The sequence below is a fragment of the Pristis pectinata genome, chromosome 2 (genome assembly GCF_009764475.1).
Source record: "Pristis pectinata isolate sPriPec2 chromosome 2, sPriPec2.1.pri, whole genome shotgun sequence".
NCBI lineage: Eukaryota > Metazoa > Chordata > Chondrichthyes > Rhinopristiformes > Pristidae > Pristis > Pristis pectinata.
Window position 1 is genome coordinate 103,230,827 of NC_067406.1, and position 19,132 is coordinate 103,249,958.

The 19,132-nt window shown below is 40.8% G+C and overlaps 1 protein-coding gene across 1 annotated transcript in view; it reads left to right on the forward strand.

The window, feature by feature from the left end:
- The window catches only part of acox3 (acyl-CoA oxidase 3, pristanoyl), a 120,574-nt gene that overhangs the window by 592 nt on the left and 100,850 nt on the right, over window positions 1–19,132 (forward strand). Inside the window, 1 exon segment of the mRNA XM_052041392.1 lies at window positions 9,686–9,872. Within this exon segment, the coding sequence (XP_051897352.1) occupies window positions 9,708–9,872 (165 nt within the window). The 5' untranslated portion in view covers window positions 9,686–9,707.

The window sequence follows — 19,132 nt, forward strand, 5'->3', positions numbered from 1 at the left end:
AAATACCCATCAACTATTTACATACATGAAGTTGCGCAATTGGTTAACTGTTCACATCAACCTGTAATTGAAAATTCAAACCAGCAATATGTTTACTCCCTGGTTCATGAAACTTTTCATTGCAAACTGCATTTGACATCTCTGAAATATCAACATTGATAATTATATTGGATCACTTGTATAGTTAAACTTCACATCCATCTTCTTCAGCAATATTAATGGCATAGCTGTGAATATATTGCATTAGTTCTTAATAAAACATATGAACATAAATAGGAACTGGAGTAAACCATTTGGCACATCAAGCCTTCTCTACCTTTTAACAAGATAATGGTTTATCTTCTACCTCTACAGTTTTTTCCTACTCTATCCCCATATCCCTGATTTCTTTAATGCCCAGTAATAAAAAGTCATCATTTTGAGCATATTAAATGACTGAGCATTCACAATACTCTGGAATGGAGAATGAAGATTTTTTTCTGTATTCCATAAATGTCCTATATTGTTGAGTTTATTATTGTCACTTGTACTGAGGTACAGTGAAAAACTTGTCCTGCGTACTGTTAGGACAATTCATTACACGGTGCATTAAGGTAGTACAGGGTAAAAACAATAACAGTATACAGAGTAAAGTGTCACAGCTACAGAGGAAGTGTAGTGCAGGTAGACAATAAGGTGCAGGGTCATAATAAGATAGATTGTGAGGTCAAGAGTCTATCTCATCATATAAGGGAACCTTTCAATAGTCATAACAGTGGGATAGAAGCTGTCCTTGAGCCTGGAGGTATGTGCCCGTCCTGATGGGAGAGGGGAGAAGTATGTCCTGGGTGGGGTCTTTGATCATGCTGGCTGCTTCACCAAGGCAGCGAGCGGTATAGACTCGGGAGGGGAGGCTGGTTTCTGTGATGTGCTGGGCTGTTTCCACAACTCTATGCAGTTTCTTGTGCTCCCGGGCAGAGCAGTTGCCATACCAAGCCATGACGCATCCAGATAGGATGCTTTCTATGGTGCATCGCTAAAAATTGGTGAATGTCAAAGGGGACATGCCAAATTTCTTTAGCCTCCTGAGGAAGTAGTAGTGCTGGTGAGCTTTCTTGGCCGTGGCGTCTTTGTGGTTGGACCAGGATAGGGTATTGGTGATGTTCACTCCTAGGAACTTGAAGTTCTTAACCCTCTCGACTTCAGCACCATTAATGTATACAGGTGCATGTGCACCGCCCCCTTTCCTGAAGTCAATGTCCAGCTCTTTTGTTTTGCTGACATTGAGGAAAAGGTTGTTGTCATGACACCATGCCGCTAAGTTTTCTATCTCCTTCCTGTACTCCGACTCATCGTTATTTGAGGTATGGCCCACTACAGTGGTATCATCTGCAAACTTGTAGATGGCGTTAGAGCAGAATCTGGCCACACAGTCATGAGTATATAGGGAGTAGAGTAGGGGGCTGAGGACACAGTCCTGTGGGGCACCAGTTTTGAGAATAATCGTGCTGGAGGTGATGCTGCCTTTCCTCACTGAATGCGGACTGTTGGTCAGGAAGTCAAGGATCTAGTTGCAAAGGGAGGTGTTGAGTCCCAGGTCTCGGAGTTTGGTGATGAATTTGCTTGGAATTATAGTATTGAAGGCAGAGTTGTAGTCAATAAACAATATTCTAACGTAGGTGTCTTTATTGTCCAGGTGCTCCAGAGATGAGCATAGGGCCAGCGAGATGGTGTCCACTGTAGACCTGTTTCGGCGATAGGCGAATTGCAGTGGGTCGATGTTTTCCAGGAGGCTGGAGTTAATGCATGTCATGACCAGCGTCTTGAAGCACTTCATGATGGTGGATGTTAGATCCACCGGTTGGTAGTCATTAAGGCATGTTACTTTGTTTTTCTTAGGTACCGGGATGATAAGTGGTCTTCTTAAAACAGGTGGGAACCTCAGATTGAAGCAGGGAGAGGTTAAATATGTCTGCAAATACCTCTGTCAGCTGATCAGCACAATATCTGAGGACATGCCCAGGGACACCATCCAGGCCAGATGCTTTCCGCAGGTTCACTCTCTGGAAGACTGATCTTGCGTCCTCAATGGTGACCACGGATTCAGGTGCATTGGAGGCTGTCAGGGTGGGTGGTGACAAACCAATACCTTTCAGTTCAAAATATGCATAGAAATTGTGAAGCTCATCAGGAAGGGAAGTGCTATTGTTGACTTTGTTTTATAGCCCGTTATAGCATGTAAGCCCTGCCACAACTGACAGTTGGTCTGGGACTTGATTTTGAACTGGTATTGTCTCTTGACATCTCTGATAGCTTTATGGAGGACATACCTCGATTTCTTGTAAAGGTCAGGGTCACCTGATTGGAATGCAGCAGTCCTCGACTTCAGTAGGGAGTGGATCTCCCAGTTCATCCATGGTTTCCTGTTTGGGAACACCCATGTTGTCCTCTTTGGTACACAATCCTCCACACACTTGCTGATAAAGTCCATGATGGTGGTGACATACTCATCTAGGCTGGCAGCTGAGTCTCTGAACATGGACCAGTCCACTGACTCAAAGCAGTTGCATAGAAGCTCATCTATTTCCTCAGACCAGCACTGCACACTTTCTGTATTGGATCCAATATAGCATGCCCACAACTTCCTAACCCATACGTCTTTGGAATATGGGAAGAAACCGGAGCACCCAGAGGAAACCCACGCAGACACAGGGAGAATGTACAAACTCCTTACAGACAGCGGCCAGAATTGAACCCGGGTCGCTGGCGGTGTAATAACACTATGCTAACCGCTACACTACCGTGCTGCCTTGGGGATCTGTATACAATTCCCACTAATATTTTCTGCCCATTGGTAATTCTTAGCTCTACCCATAAATATTCCACATCATCCGAGCTAATATCCTATTTTTGTGTCAATTTCCTCTTCAACCAGTGACACTACTTCTTTTCCTTTTTTTTTATTGTCCTTCTTAAATATTGAATATCCTTGAGTGTTCGGCTCCCATCCTTGGTCCTCTTATAGCCTTAACCCCACAATCCCAAATATGTCATGTCCGTTTGCATGATAAATTCATCCATCTTATTGCAAATGCTCCACACATTGAGACACGAAACCTTTAGTTTTGTCTTTCATTATTCTTAGATCCCTAAGCATGATTTTGCACTGTGGCCCTGTTTGTTTTGCCCTTGATTTCTCTGTCTTTCATCTTTGCTTTTCCACTTCCTGTCTTTTGTTTCTATCCCAGTTTCCCCTTCTTCTGTCTTCCCACATCGGTTCCCCTGCTTGTCCATTTTAGTTTAAGTCCCCCCAACAGCTCTAACAAAGACTTCTTTGAGGACATCAGTCTCATTCCTGCCCAGGGTCACCCCATTCAACTTGTACTAGTCCCACCTCCCCAAGGTCCAGGAATTTGAATCCCTCTCCACTATTCCTCTAGCCATGTACTTATTTGATTTATCCTTCTATTTCTACTCTGACCAGCATGTGGTGCTGGTGGCAATCCAGAGATTACTGCCTTTGAAAGTTCTTCTGTTTATTTACTTTTAACTGATTACATTTTAGCTTGTAGTGTTTTATCTGTTGTATTTTTCCATATTTTTGGTATTGATTTGCATCACAACAATTTAAAAGACACTTGGACAGGTACATGGATAGGAAAGGTCTAGAGGGATATGGGCCAAACACGGGCAAATGGGACTAGCTTAGATGGGCATCTTGGTCGATGTGGACCAGTTGGGCTGAAAAGCCTGTTCCTGTGCTATATTGCTCAATGACTATCTGACTCTTAACTGGCTCTTCACCCTCCCCCTCCAGAATGCACTGCAGCCACTCCAAGGCATCCTTTTGATCCTACCATCAGGGAGGCAACATACCAACCTGGAGTCATGTTGACGATCACAGAAACAACTGTCTGGTTGCCCTTATAATTAAATCGTTTGTCATTTCAGCAACCCTCATGCGCTCTTTTGTCCTCATCCCACTCTCTTCCCTCCCTTCATGAGCAGCAGATTCACTTGTGATGCCATGAACCTGGTTGCTGCTGCCTTCCCCCGGAAAGTCATCTCCCCCAATATCCAAAGCAGTATATCTGTAGGAGAGGGGAATGACAACAGGGAATTCCTGCACTACAAACCTTCTTTCACTGTGCCTGGCAGTTACCTTATCCCTTCCTGCCTGTACACTCATTATCTGTGGTGTTACTACATCCTTAAATATGCTATTTATGAACATTTCAGCATCACAGATACGCCACAATGAATCCATCCACAGTTCTAGCTCCGTAATGCATTTAGTCAATACGTGTAGCTGATATATTTCCTGTACATGTAGTGGAAGTGTCCCTAATTTCCCAGATAGTGCAGGAGGAGTACAGTATGGGTGCAAATCATCTCCTGCCATGATTTGCCCTTTAATTACTTTAAATTAAACTAAATTAAAGCCTACTAATTACACTTAGGGCTTATTTTACTCTAATTAGTCCCCACACAATAATTGGACATTTTTAACTCTCCATGCCATTTTTTCCCACTGTGATTAAACTCTCTCAGCCTCTGTTCCAGCTGTTTTTAAACTTATCGTCTCTGTTCCCTCTCCTCTTAAACTCCCTAACACTCTTTTCCTACTCCTTCCAAACTCTCCGAGTCTTATTTCTGCCTGTTTTTAAAGTCTCTAAGGTTCTGCTTCCATCCGTTTTAATTCTCCAAGCTTATGTTCCCACCATTTTCAAACTCCTTCATATCTTCCTAGAATCTGCTTCCGGCGCTCATTGCTCCTTCTACCTTTGTCGATGGTATCAAACTGAACTATAACTTATCATTGGAGACACGAGAGACTACAGATGCTGGAATCTGGAGCAGCAAACAATCTACCAGAGGAACTCAGTGGGTCGAGCAGCATCTGTGGGAGGAAAGGAATTGTTGGCACAAGGAGGCAACGTATCATTCTGGAGTCACACCTAGAGCCACAGAAATATTGATCTATCCTCCTAACTACTGAAAGCCTTATCCAATTGCTCTGTCATTTTTCTTCCTCCACTCCTGTGCAGCTGAACCACTTATGATGTCACACTTCTAGTTCTGGCTGCACTCCCTGAGGAACCATCACCCTCACCTGTATCCAAAAGGGATAATCTTTTAGGGAGTGAGATAGACTGAGGAGACACCTGGACTACCTGCCTGATGCTCCTGGTGGTCACCCATTCCATCTCTCTGCACAGTCTCAAGCTTCAGTCTGACCATCTCCTAAATGTACTATACGCAAAATTCTCATTCTTGCAGATCTTCCACAGTGACTCCAGCTGGTGCTCCTGCTCTGAAACCCAGAGTTCAAATTGTTGCAGCTCGAGGAGCTTCCTTCGTGTGCAGTTGTCTAGGTTACTGGAAGTGTCCACAATTTATCATGTGGCACAGGATGTACATTCTACTTGGCTAAGCTGCTCTGCCGTGCCTCATCTTTATTGATAACATATAAAGTAGAAATTTATCAGAAAAAGCTCTCTGGTTGCTCACCAGTTAGCTACCTGATTGCCAGTGTTACTTTCAAATCGATGCCAACATTGAGTTGCTCATATGAATCTTGCTCATTGTCATCACTACCTCACCAAAACCCATACTCCAAGATCCATCCACTCTGATGAGTGCTGTGCTCAAGTAACCAATTTTCTGATATTGTCTATAGACACAAACATTCACATAACTTAAAATGGCTAACAACTCCAATCAACAACTCAGTTGTCCATTGTACTTGGTGTATTATTGTATACCATGAATTCAGTTGCACCATCTCTACTTTGGTTGTTTCTTGAGACCCTCCATCTTTGTGCCTTTGCATTCACCCTGTTTTGTATCCCATCTCCCATTCTTCTTCCTGCGTTTTTCCACTTTCTGGCTGTTCCTTTTGAAGGTAGAAAATCGTGCCTCTGACTTTCCCTTTCTGGATTGTCTCCAAAGCTTTCAACTCTGCATGACAGTTTTCAGTCTGTCTTGCTGCACTTTAGCAACAATGTACTGGGTTAGCATTAATAAATCTATACATGCTGTTACATCCCTCTTTGAATCTTCAGAGATTTGGAATTGCCTCCACAGTCCAATGCAGTCTTCTCTTAAATCATCCAACTCAACCTGCACTCGATTCAAACAATCCAGTTATTCTTTTAATGAGTCTTAGTGATGTTAGACTCTTCCCCAGAACTCTCGCACTCATGTTCTCCGTCAATATTCTCTATGCCACTCTCAGTTATAATGCTGCATGAGCTTATATGAACAGAACATGGAAATGTTTTCTGTGAAATAAAGTTTTCTTTTAAAAAGAAGATAAAAACAACCACATGAGGGAGCAGCAGACAGCACCTTGGTTTGTGCCTAGTCTCCTTCAAAGTGGAATTCAAACCCACAACCTTTTGAATGCTCCAATAAGCCATGGCTGACATCTTTAGGGTTTGACTTTTATCATTGGTAGTCAAGCATAATGGAAATTTCAAGAGAAGGAGATAGCAAGTTTGGACATATACATGTCTATATTTGATGGTATGTTTAGAGTTTCTTTAGATCATTAACAGTGATTCTGTCAAGAACAAAAGTTACTAAGAAATCTTACAGGTTCCAGTAGTTCCTAATGTGGTGACTTAAGTTTTAGTGGATTGTTTATAATATGTTTTTGAGAGACCTGAAAAAAAAAAGAAAGGAAAATGCAGAGCCTGAAAATGATATTGTTCATAGTTCCTGGCAGTCACCCTTTAGATTTCTGTTTACAACACCTGTTTTATCTTCCAGACATGGTGTGTATTTGTGCAATTTGTGTTATCTACCAAGTTGAGTAATTTTGGGACAAAATTAAACCTGCAGAACTGGAACAATATTTGAAGTAAACAGCTTTACAGCAAGCTGGGGTACTGCAACAATTGATCTGGCTCCTAATCTAATTTAGGTAACTAGACCTATAACTTGGATTAGAGATAGATGGGACCAGACATGACGTGTGGATTTGATTTTGGTCAGATCAAATGTATATTCTGATAAAACCTTTGTATTTGGGTGAGCCAGGCACTTCTGGGTTGTGCTGTGTCAGTCTGCCACAGTATTTTATTCAATATGGCATTGCAGTATGCGAATAGTATATTTGAAGTTGTATTTAAAATGATAGTTGGGTCAGACATGGATAAGTAATTGGGATCAAATTAGCCTTGGTTAGATTAGGTTTTATTTTTATACCTGGATTAATTAGCAGATAATTTTGAAGCCAGAGCCCTAACACGCTCAGTATTTTAACATGGATAAGCTACAGAAAATTTACTCTACACTGGCTAACTCTGTGTAATTTTAGTTAAACCCTAGCAATTAGCTGGAATATATTTAGAGATTGTCAAACCATGGCTGTTCTGATTTATAGTTATACTTTTTGGACTAGGATAAATGTAATGTCAGCCAACAGAAAGCAAGAGATACAGGTCCTCCCCAGCTTACTAACACCTGACTTGTGTACAGCCTGTACACATGAACAGGAGTTTGGAAGACCCTGTGAACTCTTCAGGTTATGAACCATTCACAGGAATGGAACCCTGCTGTAATATGCCATAAACCTTGATGGCCTGTGGAGTGATATGCATTTATGATTTGGCATAACTTTCTAACATTACCTTCAAGCCAGGGGACCAATATTGATTCAATGAAGAATACAGAGGTGCATGTCAGGGGCAGCACCAGGTACACCAGGTTCCATCCTGGTAAAGCTCAGGACAGGTTATGTGTGCTGAGTAACAGAAGAAGCATGTTATGGACAGAGTAGTGTTACATTAGCAGATTAGATTAGAGCTCTGCAGTCATGCCATACCATATCATGTCATGAATAATAGTAATTGGTAGCATTGTGGCTATGTTTTTGGACAAGCAGTCTGACATCTGGACCATTGATGCAGAGACATGAGTTTGAATCTCATCGTGGCAGATGGGAAGTTTAAATTCAAGTAATAAAGTGAAAAAAAGCACACTAACTGTAAATATACTAGATCATTGTAGACACCAATCTGTTTGACTTGTGTCCTCTAGGGAAGAAAACATATTGAGATTGTATGCCTGGTCTGTGTGTGATTTCAGACCCAGCAATGTGTTGATTCTTAATCACATCCTCAGTTCAGGAACAATTCAAGATAAGCAATAACTACCAGTACTGACAATGCCATTAATATCCTATAAACAAAGAAATTTTAAAAAGTTAAAAAACTAATGGGAGGAGTAGGCCCCATGAACATCCTCAACCCAAACAATGACAGTGCCAGTATGTGAATCTAACAGATGAGATTGAAGTATTTGCCTTAATTTCAGTCAGAAAAGCATATTGCATGATTCACCTTGACTTCCATCTCTGATCTTTACTGTTACGGAAGCCAGTCTAGTCAACTTTGTACACTCCACATGATACTGAGAAGGAGCTGAGTGCACTGTAAATGGAAATGTTCCTGAGAACATTCTGGATCTAGTCTTGTATTTCTGCTCTACGTGTAGCCTGGCCTTCTTTAATATTTAGGCTTGATCTGATAACTAGCAAGTAAAATTGTCCCAGGCAAAAACCCTCCAATAAAAGAGAGTCCAATTTCTCCTTCTCCTTTACTTGTATTACTAATGTCAAATCCTTGACTGAGAGCACACTGGGGATTTGTCAGTGGCCAGAAACTTAAGTGAACCACAAACATTAATACTGTGGTTGCAAGAGAGGTCTGGATATTCTGCAGAGAGTAACTCGCTTCCTGACTCCAAAGCTTTTTGATTGTCCTCAAGGCCCAAATCAAGTGTGTAATGATGGGTGGCTCATCAACAATGCCCAGGAAGCACCGTGCCTTAAAAGGCAAAGCAGTTGCTTGATCGGCTTCCTGTCCAGTTGTGGCATACCGTCTGTGGTGTGATGATGCACTGCAGTGTCACCAAGGTTTTGTTGATTAGTTTCCAAACTTGTGCACACAGGAATTACTTTATTGTCAGAATCCTGAAATCCCTTACCTGAAAACGCGACACAACTATTTTCACTGCACAGACAGGCAGCTCACCACCATCCTCTTGGGCAATTGGGGATGGGCAATAAATGTTTATGTTTTCAGCTATACTCAGGAGTACTTTGAAAGGAAATTGTCAAAAGCTAATTGACCGGTTCCTTGCTGAGTGCTAATGACTTCCTACCTGCCTGGTAGCAATTTAATGTTTGTGGCTATTAACCATCTTGGCTACATTTCAAAGAATGGTGATTAATGATTCTTACTATTATGCGATCATGATGCTGTAGATGCAATATACCACCAACCATGAAAATATAAAATTTTATTTTCTGTTACATTGATATTTTTATAGAAAATGCTGGAAATACTTAGCAGGTCAGGCTGCATCTGTGGGAAGAGAAACAGAGTTAATGTTTCAGGTCCCAGAACCCTTAGTCGGAACTTGGAAAGGAGACAAAGGAAGCTCTACAGACTTCTAACCTGAGACATTGACTCTGTTTCTCTTCCCACAGATACAGCCTGACCTGCTGAATATTTCCACTATTTTTTGTTTTTGTCTTAGATATCCAGCATCCTCAATTTTTCTGATTTAAACTTGATATTTTTAGTGTCTTTCAAACTATTATAAGGTTTTGATCTAGCACTGTGTTTTTTGTATAACTCAAACACTCTGTATAGCTCCAATGCTATTATTTACTTCAAAATATTTGTCATTGTAGACTGACACACCTTAAAGCAGAGATGAGCACTATCAATCCTCCCGAAAGCAATACTAAGGAAAATATCTTGGATTTCCTGCTGCCGGATTTTCCCAAAGGTCCATTGGATTTATATCGGAAAAAAACTTCCTTTAATTGGAAGGAATTGGCTCTGTTTTGGGAAGGAGAAGAGATTATCAGAGTGAAGGTAAGAGGACACCAAATAAAAATTCTTGATCACCCTTCAATTGTCATGGTGGAGGATCTATGGACAGAGAAACTGCAGTCTTGACTAAAAGAGAAGATGCAGGGAGGGGGCATGAATTCTGCCCACCTCTGATTATATTTCAAATCGTAGCAATGAGTATTTCGGACAGGTGCTTAAATATCTATCTACTCACCCACCCAGTGCAGCAATATATATTGGAATGATTCAAATTGGGGTGAAAGCGTAATTCTTTCCAATTCCCTTAACAGTAAAATATTTACTGTTTCTGTCTCCTTTAACTTTTCCATATGATTCACACAATTGAACGTGCGGAGTCTGAGTTTGCATTAAAGATCATCTGGCAATGTGAGTGGAATTCTGGAAGATATCCAGAAATTTCAAAGCGTCCAAAATGACTTCCACCTTCTGGAGCAAAATGACAAGTAGGCAGACAATCTTTTATCCTGAAGTCAACATGGTGGTTAAGTTACTGGACTAGTAATTGAAAGGTATCCGGAGAGGAGAGACTGAATTCCAACCGTGAATTTAAATAAATATGGAATAGAACGTTCTATGCATATTCAATTGTATGGATCATGTGGAATATTTAAAGGAGACAGAAACAGTAAATATTTTACTGTTAAGGGAGTTGGAAAGAATCGTATAAATAATAGCTTTCACCCCAATTTGAATCATTCCAATATACATTGCTGCACTGGGTGGATGAGTAGATAGAGATATAAGCATCTGCCTGAAATACTCAATGCTACGATTTGAAATATAATCAGAGGTGGGCGGAATTCATGCCCCCTCCCTACATCTTCTCTCTTAGTCAAGACTGCAAGTTTTCTGATTATTAAATGATGAGTGAAATTACCAAATTATTGGTTTTATTTATAAATAAAACCTCTACTTCACCTCTACTTATTCAGAAGGAAGAAATCTTGCTTGTCCATTTTGGCCAATATATGTGACTCCACACCATCCAAAATATAGCTGATTCCTGAATGCCATCTGAAAAGCTTAATGTATAAACTGAGACAAAAAAAAACATTATAGCTCACGTGGCTTTAACAAAGGAATACTCAGTCCAATCAACCTTTCAAAGACTTCCTCATGTATATCTAAGAGCTTGTAGCAAAATTGAGAGTGTAACAATACCATAACCTCGCCATTGTCCCTGATTCCTCCATCATCATTCATTGGCACTTGCTGAGTACCACTGGCATGTGTACAGTGTTGATGGTATATTGGGAAGGAATGGCATCAGTAGTCTTGAACTTTGAATCTGGATTCCATGAAGTTTAAAGATAGCAGATTAAACATGGTTAAAGAAACTTGCTGATTGCTACCTACTACCTCTTCATATTGAACATCATCCAAGAGAAATACTAAAGGTTGTAAGGGTGTAGAACATACCCTAGATAGGCCAATATTATCCATTACCAAGCTAACAAATCATTTTTCAGCTGGCAAAATTTTGAAGGTATTGGCTACTAGACTGGGTCTGCAGAAGGTGACGATAAAACAAAAACTAGAAAAAGCTCTATTTAAACTTGCCCTTGCCCATATACCTGTCATAGCTGCATCTACCAAAAACAACACAGCCTTCATGTGAAAAATTTCATCATGTTAATTATACCTTCCATGTTGTGTGATACCTCCACTATATTGTGTGGATTGTTTCAATGATTTATCAGTCAAAAATTGGGCATTTATAAGGCATTGCAGAGCTGGAATGTATTCCACCACAACCTGTAACCTCAAGGGTCAGCAGTTCCCTCACTTTCCCATTTCCATCATGCTATGGAAGCAAACATGATTCAGCGAAGAATATAGAAAAGCATGTTAGGAGCAGCAGTAGGTATGCCCCTAAACTGAGGGGTTCACCAGACAGAGCTATGACAAGGGACCATATCTGTGCTAAACAAATATTTGATGAAGGGACCCAGGCCCAAAATGTTAACTGTTTCTCTTTCTAAGGTGCTACCTGACCGGCTGAGCACTACCTGCATTTTCTGTTTTTATTGTGAGTAAAAAAACTAATATATTCAAAAGAAAGTTTTGTAACCTTGCCATATACAGTTGTGAATGGTAGTGGATAATAAAGGAGGAAACTTAAACATCCTAAACAGGTGAATGCTGTAAACAATGCTGGATTATTTGAAACTATCTTCAGCAAGTGAAAGCACATTTTATTGAGTGTAACATAAAAGAGCTCTAATAAAATTTAACTCCGTAAGAATTAGCAATAAAACTTTCTTGTGTCAAACCTTGCAGAAAGAAAAAACACAGAAAATGCTGGCAGTGTTCAGTAGATCAGGCAGCATCTGTGGGAAGAGGAACAAAGTTAACACTTCAAATCAAAGATTCTTCATCAGAACTGGAAAAGTGAGAAAGCAAGTTAGTTTCAAGCTGCAGAGAAAGCATTTGACAAGGTGCCACACAAGACCACATTCAGGCAGACGTGCAGTTTAAATTGGCATTATGGTCAGCACAGACATCATGGATCAAAGGCCTGTTCCTGTGCTGTACTGTTCTATGTTATATGTTCTAAGAGCCTGGTGCATATATTAAGAGCCCAAGGTATTGGAGGAAGTGTGTTAGCATGGATTGAAAACTAACTGTCACATCGAAAACTTATAATAAATGGATCCTCTTCAGGCCATGGGAATGTAACTAGTGATTGTTCTCGGCTCTCGTTTACTATTTACATTAATGACATGGAGAAGGGAACAAAATGTAAAATTTGCAAGTTGGCCAATGATACAAATATAGGTGAAAGAACATGTTTGATGAGGACATTGTGATTCTGCAATGGGTAGAGACAAATCAAATGATTGGACGAAAATGTGGCAAATGGAGTTTAATGTGGGGAAGTGTGAGATCATGCACTTCTGTAAGAGGAATCAAAAAGCGGATTAGATAAGATATCTTTAATAGTCACATGTACATCGAAACATACAGTGAAATACATCTTCTGCGTAGTGTGTTCTGGGGGCAGCCAGCAAGTGTCGCCACGCTTCCAGCACCAACATAGCATGCCCACAACTTCCTAACCTTTACGTCTTTGGAATGTGGGAGGAAACCGGAGCACCCGGAGGAAACCCACGCAGACACTGGGAGAGTGTACAAACTCCTTACAGACAGCAGCAGGAATTGAACCTGGGTTGCTGGCACTGTAATAGTGTTACACTGACTGCTACACTACTCCAAATGAGTGAAGTTCAGAGGGGTCTCGATGTTCTAGCATGTGAATTTAAAAAGTTAGCAGGCAGGTCAAACAAGTAGCTAAGATGGCTGGCAGCAGGAAGCTGTCCAGCCTTTGCAATTAGCAACAGTTATTTCCTCATAGTTGTCATTTTGAGTCAATCTCAAAGTCAAAGTTGAGTTTATTGTTATTTGCACAGGTACATGTATGCACAGGTGCAATGAAAAACCTACTAGGCTTTAACCTGAAGCTAGTATTGATTCATACTGAAGTGATGTCATCGAGGAACCTCTTTTTCTTACTGCCCATTTATATAATTGTTAATCATTATTCAAATTACATTATCCAAATCAGTTGCCCACATTACAGGAGCATATGCTTACAAGATGAAAACCTCTCCTGCCTTTGCTGGTCTTCTATAAGTACATCTTGCAGGTTTTTCTTGGTCATTCACTGATAAGCACACCATGCGGCTCCTCTCCCAAGCTCATCTCAGATTTTTCTGGGCTCTATACTTGACCATTCAATGAATCCTTGTATTCTGATGGGATATCTTGTTTAGCTAACACTTTTCATTGCTCTATGTTTCATAAAAAGCAGGCAAGGTTCTTATCCTGACTAATAAAATTTTTCAGTGCTTTGCAATTGAAAATTGATTGAAGCTAGAGTAAGTATTTCTTGTGACCATTTTCAGGTTGAACTACACCAATTGTGTATGGTAGTTAACCCTTACACCTATGCATCGGCTCTATGAATTCAACAGGTTGGGATAAAACTAGTCAAGTCTCACAGAGCAGCACCAGTTTAGAACTCTTGTTAAAAGTCTACTGAAATTTAGTAACACTACGCCCAACGTAATGTAAAATGCTATAAATAATATACATGACATAAATTACAAGAAATTACAGAAAACTTGTATGATTACATGATAAGAAATGTTACAAATGATGTCCCATGCAATGCAGGAGCTTTTAAGCTCAAGCAATCCTAGATGGCTTTTAAATCTTAAATAGTTGTAATTGCAACTATCTGTAACTGAAACGCCCATGTAATTAACACTAACTTTCATTGTGGACACAACTCACCCTGATGTACCAATGGTAGCCAACAGATTCATTAGATAGAATCATACAGAACCAAAGTGGACCCTTCAGCCTATCATGCTGACCATCGAGTACCCATCTATAATAATCCCCATTTACTAGCACTTGATCCATAATGCTGTGCATAGTTTCTTTGCTAACTTACTGGGTTTGCCCTCAAGCCCCACTTTTCGTAATGCAAGAGAATCACATCAGTGAAAATTGATTGACACAAACCCACACCCCACCCTCCCCTTTGTGTTTATCCTTTCCATGAGGTTGAAGGAGGTAAATACCTGCTTGCCTGAAGATACTTCCAACAGGAATCTACCCGCAAGTGACTGATGTTTTGACTCATCAGAACATTGGCCACTTCTTACTGGTTTCTCCAGTTCTTTCCACAGCAGAACCTAAGTCCATTAGTTTTTGTTGCTACCTCTTTGCTGATTGCTGATTCTCAATCATTGCAAGATATAGAAAACAATCAAAATGACCACCACATGTATCCATGGATTTATCTTAGTTGTATTTCCCCAATTCCATAACTGTTCCCACCACAGGGTAATTATGCCTCTCGCAATTTCACTTTGTTTTAGTTCCCACAATACATGCTAAGTGACATCCAGATCATTTAGTAGTTTAGTTATGTTAGTTTAGTTGTTATTGGACTTCATGGTCAAGCAAGTCAATATTATATCTTAATTCACTAGTATATTCTTCCAAACCTAGTTTAAACAATTGATCAGATATATTTATATGCAGTTCTCTTCTTTTGATGTACACTATCTGAGTGGCAACAATACAAAATATCAGGTGTATAACTGGGTACATCAGGTTATCACTATAAATAAAAGATATTGTTCCAAAATATATTCCATCTCACTAAATAGCTGAATTAACTGTTCTGTATCTCGCTGATATAGAATGCTTGGTGTATTTTGCCCTCTGATGCAAGCCACTTTATGCTTTTCACTATAAACAGAAGATACCTGTGTTGAGTTTGAAGGATTATGATGTTTTTTTCCCTCTATCAACCAGTTACCCATACATATACTCACATCAGAGACACAAATTCTGCAGATGCTGGAATCTGGAGTAATACACAGAGAGTGCTGGAGGAACTCAGCAGGTTAGGCAGAATCCATGGAGGGAAATAAACAGTCGACGTTTCAGGCCGAGACCCTTCATCAGGACACGAAAGGAAGAGGGCAGAAGTCAGAATAAGGGGGTGGGGGGGAGGGGGAGGAGCACATGCAGGCAGGGGATAGGTGAGTTCAAGTGATAGGCGAGTCCAGGTGAGAGGGGGATAATAGGTGGGTGGGGGAGAGGGAGAAATGTAATAAGCTGAGAAGTGATAGGTAGGCAAAGGGCTGAAGAAGAAAGAATCCTGTAGGAATCTGGTTGCTTCAGAACTGTCATTTGAGTTTATGAGTTGATTGACTTAAAGTTGTAGAGTTATTACAGCATAAACAAGCCCTTTGGCCCACTGCATGTATGCCGACCATCATCCCTATCTATAGGAATCCCACTTGCCTGCATTAATTCCATATCCTCATATGCCTTGCTCATTCTGGTTCCTGCGCAGATGCCGCTTAAATGTTGTTACTGTTCCTGCCTCTACCAGCCCCTCTGGCAGCTCATTCTGGATACCAACTACACTTTATGTGAAATATTTACCCTTCAGGTCCCCTTTAAACCTCCTTCCTCTCACCTTAAACCCATGCCTTTTAGTTTTAGGCACCCCTATCATGGGAAACAGACAATGGCTCCCTACCCTATCTGTCTCTCTCATAATCTTATATACCTCTCTCATGTCACCTCTCAGCCTCCTCTGCTACAGGGAAAACAAACCTAAAATTTCTCCTATAGTTCAAGCCCTCCAGTCCAGGCAACATCTTTGTGAATCTTTTCTGCACCCTTTCTGGCTTAATCACCCTCTCTGGCTTAATCACGTCATTCCAGTAGTGTGACTGTGGCCTAATCAATGTTTTGTGTAACTGTAACATGACATTCCAAATCTTGTACTCAGTGCTCCAACTGATGAAAGGAAGCATGCCATATGCCTTCTTCCGCACACTATCAACCTGTGTTGTCACTTTCAGGGAACTATGTGCTTGTACCTCAAGGCCTCTCAGTTCAACTACACTCCCCGGGGCCCTGTGCATTCACAGTGTATGTCCTGCCCTGGTTTAATTTCCCAAAATGCATCACTCTGCACTTGTCTAAATTAAATTCCATCTGCCATTCCTTCGCTCACTTTCTCATTCAATCAATATCCTGATGTAACCTTAGACAACCTTCTTCACTGTCCACTATACTGCCAATTTTGGTGTCATCTGCAAACTTTCATGCAACCCATATTCTCATCCATATAATTGGCTTAGTGGGAGAAGCCAGAGAGTGGTAGTAGATGGTTGTCTCTCTGATTGGAGGCCTGTGACTGGTGGCGTGCCACAGGGATCGGTGCTGGATCTGTTGTTATTTAACATCTATATTAATGACTTAGATGATAATGTAGTAAATTGGATCAGCAAATTTGCGGATGACACCAAGGTTGGGGGAGTAGTGGACAGCGAGGAAGGCTATCAAAATTTGCAAAGTGATCTGGAACAGTGGGGAAAATGGGCTGAAAAATGGCAGATGGAATGTAATGCAGACAAGTGTGAGGTGATGTACTTTGGGAGGACAAACCAGGGTAAGACTTACACAGTGAATGGTAGGGCACTGAGGTGTGCGGTAGAACAAAGGGACTTGGGAATACAGATCCATAATTCCTTGAAAGTGGCATCGCAGGTAGATAGGGTCGTAAAGAGAGCTTGTGGCACATTGGCCTTCTTAAATCAAGGCATTGAGTGTAGGAGTTCGGATGTTATGCTGAAGTTGTATAAGATGTTGGTGAGGCCAAACTTAGAGTACTGTGTGCAATTCTGCTCACCTACCTACAGGAAAGATATTCAATAAGCTTGAAAGAGTGCAGAGAAAACTTACACGGATGTTGTGGGACTTGAGGACCTGAGTTACAGGGATAGGTTGAATAGGGTAGGACTTTATTCTCTGAAGTGCAGGAGAATGAGGGTACATCTTATAGAAGTATACAAAATTATGAGGGGTATAGATAGGGTGAATGCATGCAGGCTTTTCCCTTCAGGTTAGGTGAGACTAGAACTAGAGGTCATAGGTTTAGGGTGAAAGGTGAAATATTTTAGGGGAATCTGAGGGAGAACTACTTTACAGAGGGTGGTGCGAGTGTGGAATGAGCTGCCAATGGAAATGGTGGATGTGGTTTCAATTGTAACATTTAAGAGAAGTTTGGATAGGTACATGAATAAGACAGGTATGGAGGGCTATGGTCTGAGTGTAGGTAGATGGGACTAGGCAGTAAAACAGGCTGGCATGGACTGGATGGGCCGAAGGGCCTGCTTCTGTGCTGTAGTGTTCTATGAGTCTATTATGACTCATGCCACCCATATTCTCATCCACATGACAAACAGCAGAGGACCCAGCACTGATTCATGTGCCACACCACTGGTCACCAGTCTCCACTCTGAGAAACAACTCTCCACTACTACCCTCTGCCTCCTACCGCCTAGCCAATTTTGTCTCCAATTAGGTAGCTCACTCTAGCTGCCATGTGTTCTAATCTTCTAGACCAGCCTACTATGCAGGACCTTGTCAAGGGCCTTACTAAAGTCCATGCAGACAACATATACCACCCTGTCCTCATCAGTTCTCTTCGTCACTTCTTCAATAAACTCAATCAGATTCATGAAGCATGATTTCCCATGTACAAAGCCATATCTGAAATAGGATTTACAAACTTTGCAAAATGGAGAGTCACTATCAGGATTAAGCCAACATCCTTATTCAGGCAAACATCATTTGAAATTATTCCCACGTGTCTCAAACTACTTCACAAAATGCCAGTTTATTATTCCCAATTTTTAATAGGTGAGCATCATGTATCCAGAATCTGAAACCAGATTTGCAAAAACCATTGTGGAGTTCTCATCTTATTTTGTTCAGTGTTGACACTCATCAATACTTATTACTAAAACACAATGAACAGAAGAGGAAAGAAAAGGAACAAAGATAAATTTTAAAAAGGAAAAATGGAGAAATACAGGATCTAGAATTGTATTCTCTTTCTTTGGGAAGCTCCGCAAACAACTGTAACACTTTTTTAATAAAAGGTTCATTTTCAAAGTGAAATAAAACTTTCGAAAGGATATGTGACAAGAGTAAAAGTGAGTGATGCCCCTCACAGCTCTCATATTCACACTATTAAGATATAAGATTCTGCAACTTAGCCTCACTTTAAATAACACATTTTTTTCAATCAGTTGCAATCCCATTGATAGGATTAATTTAACATAGGATTAATTTAAATTTCCTCCCAGCACTCACTTAACAAACACTTAGAGAGACAAAGGACTGCAGATGCTGTATTCTAGATGAAAAACACAATGATGCTGGAGGAACTCAGCAGGCCAGGCAACATCCATGAAGAAAAGCACGGATCTTCATCTAGATTCCAGCATCTGCAGTCCTTTGTTTCTCAAGTATTATTGATCCACTGCATAGTCTCTTCAAGGATGCCTACTTTGAAGAAGTTTTCTTCCAGTCCTGAAGAAGGGTCCTGACCCGAAACATTGACCGTCTGCTTTTCTCCACGGATGCTGCCTGGCCTGCTGAGTTCCTCCAGCATTATCGTGTCTTTCATTAACAAACACTTAATAGCCTCCACCCACCTCACATTCTCTCTCTCTCTCTCTCTCTCACTCTCTCACACACACACACACACACACACACACACACACACACACACACACACACACACACACACACACACACACACACACACACACACACACACACACACACCACCCCTTAATGCAGGACAACCATGCACACTTCAGAAGGATTTTTAGACTACTGAGTCATTAAAACAAAGGAATGTTGGAAGTTAT